At 37.4% G+C, this 12213-nt stretch overlaps 1 protein-coding gene across 1 annotated transcript in view; it reads right to left on the bottom strand.

Moving 5' to 3' along the window:
* The window catches only part of MEOX2 (mesenchyme homeobox 2), a 72480-nt gene extending 62428 nt beyond the window's left edge, over positions 1-10052 (bottom strand). Inside the window, exons 1-2 of the mRNA XM_025381249.1 lie at positions 9866-10052; positions 9190-9726 (exon numbers count right to left, since the gene is read on the bottom strand). Coding sequence (XP_025237034.1) covers positions 9190-9726; positions 9866-9884 — 556 coding nt within the window. The 5' untranslated portion in view covers positions 9885-10052. The remainder of the gene's footprint in view (positions 1-9189; positions 9727-9865) is intronic.
* Positions 10053-12213: the final 2161 nt, after the last annotated feature.

Raw genomic sequence — 12213 nt, 5'->3', positions numbered from 1 at the left:
AAATACAAAAATTATCTAGGCATGATGGTGGGCACCTGTAGTCCTAGCTACCCGGGAGACTGAGGCAGGAGAATAGCTTGAACCCGGACAGCAGAGGTTGCAGTGAGTCGAGATAGTACCACTGCACTCCAGCCTGGGCAACAGAAAAAAACTTGGTCTCAAAAAAAAAAAAAAAAAGTCTTCATTTTATTCTTTATTTTGTTCAATATGTACTCTTCCTGAAAACAGCTTTTCAATGGAGAAGTAGCAGGAGACACAAGAGAAGAGGAGGTTAGGAGAGGCCCAAGCAAAAGAGGCTGTGGAATGGGAATCTTAAGGGTGGGAAAGGCACTTGAGCCTCTTACATAACTTGGCTAGAATTCATCTTACATTTCAGGGAAATTTCATGCCATTTACAATTCTGACGACAATGATTATTTTAAATCTTTAGTAATTACTTAGGCAAGCCACATTTCCTACAGCAGTATTTGTAATAAAATGCAAACAGGTAGCATAAAACAGATTATTTTCAGATGGTGCATATGCATGACATAACGACACCTTCATTGATAGATGATAAAAATAATAACACTTTACTAAGCCAGTCATTGTTCTAATTGCTTTGTGTATATTAATTCAATTTCATTTTGAGAAACGATGGTACAAAAAAGTTAAAATTTGTGGCCGAGGGGTGACAATAGTAAGAGACAGAGCGGGGGTTTAGCCCTAACCATTGTGTTCTCCCAGATATGCTCGCCTCATTTCTTCTTCGGTTGACTCTTAGGGTTTCATCCACCTAGCCCCCGGGGTTCTGGCTTTGGATAGTGTTTGGTCAATGGGAAGCAACAAAAGAAGACTGGAGGACATGAAGACAGGTTATTGGATGATATTTGACATGAGATGCAATCCTCCATCTGAGGTCCCAACTTTTCAAGAAAGCTTCTATCCTGTTGCCCTCATTGGATTCTGGTAAGAGCTCCCTGCATTTGCCCCCTCAGGTTAGGGGAGCTAACATATTCCAATTGTGGACAGATCCTGGGTGATTCATCATTTCCTGTGGTTTCCCTACATTCTACCCACCATCAAATTGCCATCATCAAACCCTCTTCAATTATCCCTTTGAGTGTGACATCTATTTCCTTGTCTAATATGATAACTAAGAAATAGGATAAATCTTTTATGATTTATCAACTAATGGCTAAATATGCAAAAGTGTTGCCACTTTTTTATATTTTCCTAAACATCTGGGTATTCTAGAGAATAAATTATAAAGCTCTACTTCCAGGAACAAAGAATAGTTCTGGAGGAAAAATTACTTATAATTCTTTGAATTTTGAGTGTGGACATTCACAAGATGGTAATCCTGGAAACGTGGGTGGCAGCAAGCCTCCAAATAGGGATGCCTAAACTCTGACTTGCCTGTCATTTCAATCTGTCTCAATCATTTTTACATCTACACTCTGTCTAGTTTAATGCATTCAGATCTGTTTATACTTCAAATAAGAAAAAGAAATTCCCATGTAAACATAGCCTATAGGTGAGAAAATTTTAATTGTTAACGGCAGTAAACATACTAAGACCTCATTTTATCTTTGAATAATATTAAATAAGAGACATCACTTGATTCCAACCTATGCAGTGAGTGTTAAAGCATTATTTATATGGTTCTTTAAATGTGAAAGTTATTTGCTAAATTGCTGTTGTCCCACAAAATCAAAGCTAGTTCCCATTACATTTCAGATGACACATATTTATTTTCCTAAATATTTTCCTGCTTGTGTTACCTACCAACATAAATCAATGGTTTGCGAAATTTGCTTTGCATTCATTGTTAATTTGATAAGAGTCATGCCCACTTAATTTTTTCAACTAATAAGAATATACCTCAGTTTAGTTTGCTAGTTTTTTGGGTGGCTAAGAGTAATCATCCAAATGTTTACTGTGCAGTCCAGATGGTGGACAAGCTACCTCGACAGACTCCGAATATATTTCACTACTGCATTTGCAATTAACTATCACTTTGCAAAAATAAGTTTTCATTTGGGTGTCATTTCTGGCAAAAATTTAAGGCTGTATTTTCAAAGTGTAAAATTCCAGGCCTTTAAAATTCTACTGGCATCTGCCAACCTAAGCTGGACCCTCCTCTAGGTTTTGCAGAGCCTGACAGATGACTTCACCTTAGTCATCTTCTTGCCCACGGTCACGTAAGATAACTGCAAATTTGTTTTTTTCTTGTAACATTATGAGAATCTCTTGAAGTATGTGAAGAATAATGAGCTAAAGAAAGAGGAAAAACAAAAGAAAACAAAAACTGCAGGGACTTGGCAGGTTTGACTTTTATGACTATCATTGATTGCCAGCTTAAGCCTGCTGGACTCCTCATACAACTGTATATGCTTCAAGCTTAATATTAAATTTTGTAATTGGAACATTTATATTCATATTATGACATTTAATAAGGATGCTCTAATTCAGATTTACTATTATCAGAAAATTAAATTTGGAGTTCTAGTAATGTATGCATATATATGTGTGGGTGTGGGTGTGCATATATCTATATATCTATATGCATATATAAAGTAAATGCCTTCTTTTAACATGTGTTTTAAGTATAGCTTCCACGTCCTAGTTAATTCAGCACCCTCCCTTTTATCCTTTCCTTGCCATTTTCCTCTCTACTAGATTACAATAAAAACAAAAAACTATGAAAGTAAGCAGCTTACAATCATAATTTTAATCAATGAAGCCTATGCAAGCTTTAAGAAACATACCTCTAACATCTTAGAAATAAAGCTTATGAACACAAACAGCAGAATACTTAAATACATTTGAAACATTCACATTGAATTGATTCTGTAAAATTTTGAAGAGCAACAGCTTTTGAATTTAAAGCTATAATGAATACCCTAAAGTTTTTACCACTGTGAGTTATCACCTAGTAAAAAGATGTTATATTTGCAATAAAAGTACACATTTTAAGGACATAAAAATTGTCATCAAGGTACACAAATAGTTTAGAATTATTAAACATTTAAGTAAATGGAAATTTTAAAAATAAAATAGCAATATTATCACACAAGTTAAAGATCAGTTTATTAATTTCTAATTCTATTGATAAAACAAGGGATTATTTTTTAAAAGCTTTTTCCCTGTTTCATACAAACCTTTTCCAAAAATGTATAGATACAGTACAGATTCTACCTGATCATTCTTGCGCATATGCTGATGTAAGAAACCAAAAACATGTAAATTATTTTCATAACACTGTGAAAACCAATATTAAAAAATACAGTACACAATTAATACCGAGTAACATGTATAAATTTAGAAATATTATGTTTCTGTAGACAGTGTAACATTATAAATGAAAGCTTCAGGAATAATGAGCTACTTTGCTATATATCAAAAATTTCAAATATAGAGGAAAGTTAATAACCACTCATCACCCATGAAAATTAATAACCCATTCAATCATACACTTACCATGTAACTTTCTGTTAATTTAGTAATACATAATGTCAAAAGGTTTTAAATGAAAATACTTATCTGAAACTTAAAAAGAACATCTGAGATGAACACAAATGCATCAATAGATACATTATAGATTATTTTGTGTCATAAAATATTATCTAGTAAAACATTCTTAAAAATCAATATTTTTATAATGTAAGTAAAGTAGGAAGAACTCTTAGGGAAAGGGGCATCAGATTTAGATTAATTCTGCCTCTAACGCAAATTGAAGGCTGAGCTCTATATGACCTTAACCATTGTAAGTTTTATTACATTAAAATAAATAAAATATTCTGCGAGGTTTTCTCCAATGGGATTTTGAATCTCACTGATGACTATGATTTAGAAGTAGTATAGAGAGTTTTGCAACTAACTATACTTTATATCGTTACCCCTTCTCTACTTGGGGGTTCAGTTCAACACGCTAATAAAAGAAATAGGCATAAGAACATCATAAGGAAAGTAGGCAAAATGTTAGTGCCTCATTATATTTACAATCTTTACAAAAAATGTATGTCAGTAAACCATATTAACATCTAAAGCACATAATATGTAGAAACAAATTGTGACTATAAAATGTGTCTTGTTTCTTAAAAACGCTAAATAGGAAATAGATCGCATTTACGTCAATTTTTAATCTGTGGACTTTGGCCTTAGTTAGTGTTTTATTTTATTTTTTTGCTTTTGATTTTAACCACTGAAATCATTCACCAAAACTATAAGCCAGGAAATACAATGTAACTGGCCAGTTGAGAATTAAGTCTTCTCATTTTATTATTACAATCAAGGGGGGAAATGCTTATATATCTTCCTGCACAAAATGCTTCATTCATTTAAAAAAAGTGACAAAAATAAAGAAAATTTGGGAGAGATAAATCATCCACAACTATTAATTCAACAAATATTATTTAAGGAATTCCTATCTGTAATTTATTTTCTAATATTTCTGCATCCTTAGCATTTATCGCTCAAAGACATTTGCAGTCCTCATAGCAGTGTGGAAAAGAGATATGCTCTGAAAATTTAGAAATAAATTCCTGAAGTGAATACAGTTCAAAACTAAAATATATTGTTGTACTATATTGGTTTTTCTCATTTGAAATGAAAATTTTAAAAGCCTTCACATTTGGTTTTGTGTGTCAAGCTGCCATTATAAAAACACTAAATGAATAAAATTTCACAAGCAAGGCAGCATTATCAGCCTAAGTACATGTAGTGGGCTTATATATGGTGACGTTTTACATAATTCAACTATTAATTCATCTACAGATTTACATTTCTTAAGTGCAAAAAAAAAAAAGCAATTATTTCATTACATACAGAATTCGCCTCCCAAATTTCCCAGAATCCAAGAGAAAGGATTGCTACCTTCTGATATTTCATTTTTGCTTAAAATTAAATTCTTAGGATGTTTAGATCTTATTATAAATATTACAACTTAAATTCTAGGGTTATAATGAATGGTCTATGTTTTCAAACACAGAGGGAAAATGGAGTAATGGCTGAAGTACTGTTTTTTCAGTTTATTAGTAAAAATCAGCTTATAATATGTCAATGTAATGGTTTCTATTGATAATTACCGTAAACAAAGATTAAAATTTTAAATACTAAGTTCTGGATTTCGAAGCCCAGTGAAAGTTTGTGCAATACCATGTCTTGCATTTATGATTTTTCTTTTAAAATGAACTATAAATGAAGAAATTTACACAGAAGTGGAAACTATTCCTACTTTTATTTGCATTCTTCCTTCCATTCATTGCTAACGTTCAACAATAAAGCATTTTAATTCTAAAGGAATTGTTGCTTTTAACTTGAGTGTGATTATTTTAGATCGTATTTTAGAACACTCATGTAGGTCAGTGATACTTAGAATTTTTTATGTCAGATTACCATTTTTAAATGTTCACACCCAAAATTAGTCTATGAGTCCAAGACAAAGAGTGAAAAACAAATCCATTTGATTTGTTCAATACTTCACTATAACCTTCAAGATCCAGTATATTATTTTTAAATTCTGAAGCAAATGCTGAAAAGCCACAATCCAGTAACACAGAAATGAAAAATAACACTATTTTATTCCTTTCAGAAAACACAATGATTGAAATGTCTTAGAAATATTACAGTGTAATACTGAATGAGGTTGAGAAGGTATTACTCTGAGTTTAACTTCCAGCTTATTAAATGTAATATTTGCTACTCATTCTGCATAGTCAAGCATATAGACAGACATAATTTGACAGCAAAGGCTTTATGATATAGTAGCTATAAATAAAATATTTGTAATTTTACAAGAATCTAATATGATTCAAAACCTAGTAAAATCTACCTCCCCAAATCGCTCTTTTCTTTTTTGATATAATTTTTATTTTTTATAAAATATGTATTCATAAATTTGAATAGAAAATATCTAGATATGTACACTGTATAATGCATGTACAAAAGCTAAAGTTAGATCAATGAATTAATTTTAGTTACTTTAACTAAAAGTGGGCAGTTTATTCCTACTACTAGATTGCTCAAACAGCAATCAAATGTAATTGAAACCAAGCAATTCACACTATTTATAGACATTTTTCAGAATCACCTGCTTTGTAGTGATTTTTTTCAGCACAGTTGTAAAGTTTTGATTTTTAAGAGTCCCTTTGAAGACGTGGCAGATGTTGGCTTTGCTAATAATGCTGGAAAGCACAGCAGGTTCAAAGTTACAAAAATGTTTAACACATATAAAATATAACGGCGTGCTTTTCTATTAAATTTGGTTATTTTCAATTGTCAATAAACTTATGTAAAGGAAGCCTAAAGTCCATAAATATTTGCTTCCAAAACATGAGGCTGCTAGAGTTTATATATGTGTGTGTCCATGTGCATTTGTGGAGGGAAAATGCATAAAATATATACTATAGAAGCTTACATATTATAGTTTTAAATCATTACTATAAATTAAATAGTAAGGTTTATAAATATTTAAGCTGTTTTTCAATATTTTCTGGTGCTTAAAATTCTATTAGAATTTAACATGGTAATTAGCGCAAACACATACAGTCTAGGTATTAGATGCAGGGATACAGAATTTTGGTTCTGACTTTACCCTGGATTTATGTACTAAATCTTCTCTCAACCATAAATGAAAAGTAATTATAAACTACCTAACAAAATACAAATGGTCTCACTATATAGGATGAGATTTTTATCTAACACAATTTTAAATTTCAGGAGTTCTGAAATCACTTCAATTTTGTTTTTTAGAAATACTGAAATACTAAAATGTGCTATAAACAATGAGAGATATACGTATTAATAGCATACCAGGATCATAATCATTTTCAATGTTGCTTTAGTTTGTGCTGGATAAAGATGTCTATGAAATAAAATATCTTTGAAGATAACTTATGGAAAACCTAATGCAATTGTTACACGAGAAAGATATCTTTAATTTAAATCTATCTGAATATCTGACAAATATACCTCAAGCTGAAATTGGAAAATAAAATTTTATTTTTAATAAGTGTACATAAATTTAAACAGAAATTATTGGGATACTTCCTTTTAGTCAATATTTCTTCAAAATATCAAAGGAAAGAAAAGCTCGTCCTAAGTCCCCAGTATTTTTATCCTTGGTGATGACTAATTGTACTTTCCACTCAAGTTTTAATCTGTTAATAATTTATGCAGCTGACACAAACACTTATATTGGCTTGTTTTTCCAGTACCCTCATTATCAGCTTCAACATGTAGAAATGAACTTAATTTTGTTAAATGGTTATTTCCCACTAAGTTAGGGGGAGAGATAAATATGTTTTGTTAAATTATTCCATTTTAAAAAAATTATTAAAATAAATTAAGGGAATCAGTTACTGAATTCCACTTTCTTGGTTTCCCCCAAACAAAATAACATGTGCTTGTATGAAAATTCAGTTTGCCCTAAGAAACTTAAGAGCAATGGCTCAGTTCAGGAAGCATAAAGGACAATCTGTCATGTAGGTTACTCATTGCGAAAAATAAAATGAACAGTAAGAGGTTACGGGAATTGCAAGAGTACTCTCATCAAGCTGAACTGGGATCTGCTTCCAAAGTGACACTGATATCAAATGTTCGGTTTATGAAATTGTCACTGCATTCTAAAATTGACTGTTTTTCTAATACAAATTGAAACCTTCTTGCTATGATTAACCATTCAACTCACTATCTAAAGAGACTTTCACTTATAGTTAGGAAAGTACATTAAATATCAGTGACACTACTGGTAGTTTTCTTATAAAAACTAATTTGTGACAGAACATTAAAAGTTCACCCCCTGACCTTGGAAAATAAAAGTTAGCTTTTGAGACCATGACAGAAGAATCCATCCCATAGGATCGCTGAATAACAATTGATATTGCTGTGAAGGGTGAAGGAATATTAAATATGCGGTCAATCATTTTCATTTATGTGGCATCTTCCCTAAAGCTTTATACACGATAAACATTTTTCCAATACTTCAAACCAACATATGGGATTACCTTCTAGGACTATTATTAACCCAATTCCGCAGAGGAAGAAAAATATGCAAATATTATATTAAACAAATGATATCTTCCAAAAATATGCAATCCAGGTTGCACTATAGCCACGAAAGAAAACTCACAAGTCTCTTAATTTTAAAGTATCTTTTAACAATTTTATGATAATACAGGTAGGTAAGAGCTTTGAAAAGTGGTCTGGAAAACTTTGAGTTTCTCTGGATTGCTACAGAAAAGTTACTCGGCAAGTTGTGTCTTCAAGCACCAGAGGTCAGAAAGGTTTCCCTTTTGCGTGGCTGCTCAAATTATCCCCACTGAAATCAGCGCCTCCTGCGCGCACCCTTGCATACCACCTTCAGGCACGTAGCTAACTAACACTACCCGAGCTACTGTTGCTTCGCTGTATTTGTCTCTACTAATACCCACTTGGTAGAGGGATTTGTTTTCCACTTTTGAAACGTAGATTCTGTAATTAGCTTACACCACATGAACATGTACTATTAAGGTTCGTCTTTCTTCCAATGTGAGCATCTATTAATTTACAATTCTCTGACACATTCCTTAAAATCTGAATTCCTAGATAATGTCTTTTTCCCCAATAAAGGGAAAATTTTACCATTTGAAATAGGGTGCTATTTAAAGAACGCTGAAATAATGTTAGAAAAAAAAAAAAAAAAACTAAAACTTTTTTTTTTCTCATGCGCTCTGCCAAGTTCCACTGCAAGTTCCAAATATTGTGCAATGATTTGGAAATCCAGTTAACGATGGGAAAAATCGAGCCACTCACAGTCGGGAACTTGCAAGAGAAAAGTCAAGAAGCGGCACCCGCACGCACGCCTGCCCAACCGACGCTGCATCCCTGGGCGCACGCCCCTCCCTCCCCAGCGCTGGGATGGAAGGTCACGCTTCGCAATCGATTTCACAGCCACTTGTCCTTTTTTATCAACCTTCTGGTAAACTAGTTTAGGACCTTGGAGAGCTTAGAGCTGCTGGCTGTATATGCATTGCTCTCGGATAAACACGTGTCCCCCAAATATCAGGACCAAAGCTTCACCGCCGAATTTGGCCGCGGGAAGCCACAAAGGGCAACACATTCCCATATTCCCCGCTGCCACCCTCTAGTGCGAGAATCTCCCCTGGCATCTCTCCGCCCCCTTTCCAGGCCGGCGCGCACTCTCGAGGGTGCCTGGTGCGCCCTTACCTGAGCTGTCGCTTTTCCTCTTGCCACCGCTTCGCTTCTCCGCCTCCGCAGGTGACAGTGCCTGGCGGCCGTAGTCCCCTGGCGCGCACGCGGCCCCAGTCGGGGTGCTGGAGCCCAAGCTGGAAGAGTTGGAACACAGGACCGGAGGGCTGCTCCCCAACTCTGGGGGTCCTCCGGAGTCGGGCTGGAGGCAGAGGCTGTGTCGAGCCGCACTCGGTGGGGAAGACATCTGCGGGAGGTGCCAGTTGGTTTGCAGAGCCTGGTGCTGCTGCTGCTGATGGTGGTGATGGTGGTGGTGGTGGTGGTGGTGGTGCCCCCTGTGATGCTGGCTGGCAAACATGCCCTCTTCGTTGGGGTATCCCGCGATTATGCAAGATGAGGAAGAAGTAGAGAGCTCGGGGTAAGACATATGGTCAGATCTTCCATGGAGGGCGAGAGAAGATTGGGAGAACGGGTGCAAGCCTTGCGCCGTGGCGTGAGGGCTGCGCAGGCAGCCAAAGAGCGGGTGTTCCATAGCATGCAAGTTTCGGGTTCCAGGCAGAAGACTTCAGGACGGTTCCAAAGGCCACCACCCTCTGTCACTTTTCACTGGAAACCGTATGATTTTTTTTTACCCTCCCAAAGCAATAGCCGTGCACTTCTGCAGAGCTCGGATAATCCCGGTTCTGAGCCCCAGCGGCCAGTCTCCTTTGCATATGAACAGTCGGACCTGGAAGAGCTTCCCTGAACTACTCAGATGTCAAGAGTGGGAGAGGTTGAAGCCAAAAGAAGGTGGTCCCAGAGAACTGCTTTCAGGGGGAAATGGCTCTGAGAGGTTATAAATAGAGTGTAACGTGAGCTGGGGGCCGGCTTAGGAGCCCAGAGTTGACCACATGCAAACTCCCTCCAAAACTCCCGCTCAGTTTGCGCCACGCGCTCCCAGTTCCACTTCCTATCGCCTGCTGGACAGACGCAGAGCGTCCACGCCCGCCCAGCACTGCCGGCTGCCAGGGCTACAAGCGGCACGCCAGTGCCTAAGTCCCGCCCGGGAGGGCAGCAGCTCTGCCCTCCAGACTCTGGAGGCCTGGGCGCGGCGCACACCACCCCCAACCCAGCACCCTGATTCCTACCTACTCACTTTCCTCTCCGGGAAACGTGATTTGTCAGTGTCATTTGTGAACTGTCACCTGCAGAAAAGCTAGGGATATGCCTAGCCTTTCAGGAACCCAAAAGAAGTAATAGGGTTAAACGAAAAGATCAGAGCTAGTTAGGCGCATCCTCGAAGTTTTTCAAACTTCGCATCTTCCAGTGCCCTGGGCGCCGCAGCGCGCCTAGGTTTTCACAGCTGGTTTCTGTGGGTAGATTGTTAATGGGCTGGGACGCCAGATCTGAGGTTGTGGGGATGAGTACCATGGCCTGGAAAAGGCGGTTCTCAGTGCGGAACGAAGAGGGATCCGGTAGGGTGGGTGGGAGGAAGGCGTGAGTCTGAAAGGGTTGCAGATGCCTGCTCCCTGGCATCCTCATGTGCGATGCCAGGTGGAGTCTCCCTTCCCCCTCTTTCCTGGTCCCGCTCAATTTCCTAGCCACTTGTCCACCAATAAGAAATTTTCCTGGGTCAAAAATATTTCCAGGCGATTTTGTCCCGGTCACATGAGATGTGTAGATTGCACGCACATTTCTAGCCTTTCCCCTCAGGAGCTAGCCCAGGTCTCCGCAGTTTCCTACAGAAATCTACTCTCTTCCGCTCAAAAATAAATCCGCTAATCGCATCCCTTATCACCACCGTCCCATTTACTGAGAAATCTTACATTTCGATAGCTCCCAAAATTCACTAAGCTTGGGCACTTGGCTATAACTTTGCATCCCTGAAAATAAATTAGAAAATTTGCCTCCAGTAAGCATGCAAGAACGAGGGCAGGACTTTGAGACTGCCACTTGTTTGGCGGGTGACAGGGTCCGCTGGGGGCAGAGTCGTTTACACACAAGTGAGTGGCTCTGTAATGAGCAGGAGAAACAGTCAAGTCCCATCTGGGACCTGTCGCATCAGGAGAATATCTGTAGTCACCTATTCCGCCCGGGGCCCCAAATGCGCCACCAGCAGTGTCGCCCCGTTATTTTCATTGTCTCAGGTGTCCAGAGGATGATGAGCAGGTCTTTGAAGTTGTTAGTGGGATTAATGGGTACAGCAAACTGGGCTAGACATCTGGTTTGAATTAGGAAAAAGTATTGATTAATCTTTGAGAGGTGTCCCCAAAGCAGAACCTTTCCCCTCCTCTTCCAGTCCCCCTGCTTAAGCCTCACTATCTTCTTTTCTTGTAAGTCATGCTGCAGAATAGTGGCTTCTCAAAAACATCCGTGTGAAAGATCGAATTGTTTTCTATTGCTTAGAGGTGGGGTGGAGTGGGGGTTGATCAGGAATTCTGAGATTTGTAAGCGCTGCTTTCTTTAACGGAAATTGAGCTCTATTTTGAGGGAAATTAGTTTTGCAGACTTCGTTTAAAAAAAAAAAAAAAAAAAAAAAAACTAAAACTTTTGTTCACCAGCTGCTCAGCTTTTCAGTCTGGGTCTGAGCTGAAACCTGCTGCAAGTCTTTGACGGTAAGAATTTCTTTGCCGATACTTTGGGAATCTAATATTGTTTTAGACTTCGAAAGGGGGTGTTGTTCAGGTTGCACGTTTCTAGGGGCTTTAAGCACTAGCAGGATGGCGTCCAGGACTTAGATCTTAAGAATATTTCTTCCTGCCACTCCCCACGCCCTTGGCTCTTTAAGAATAAAAAGAGGTGGGGGAGTTATAGTCCTCTAATATCGTCGGAATATTTTTTGTATTTTCATTGTGTTTATGGTTTCAATATGTGCTCTGATATTAAAAGTTAAAGTACAAAGAACAACACTAAACTTCCCCAACTTGTGTAGCTTCTCTATGGATTCTGGGTGAAAGCATTAAAGGCTTTATTTAAAGTGAGATTTAGGCAACCACCTCAATAAGCCTAACCAGAAATATTTACATAATACAATGCTGTCAACTAAAGCATTGTGGAAAATGT

Source organism: Theropithecus gelada, chromosome 3, assembly GCF_003255815.1.
Source record: "Theropithecus gelada isolate Dixy chromosome 3, Tgel_1.0, whole genome shotgun sequence".
Classification (NCBI taxonomy): Eukaryota; Metazoa; Chordata; class Mammalia; order Primates; family Cercopithecidae; genus Theropithecus; species Theropithecus gelada.
This window is presented reverse-complemented; position numbering and strand designations above follow the sequence as displayed.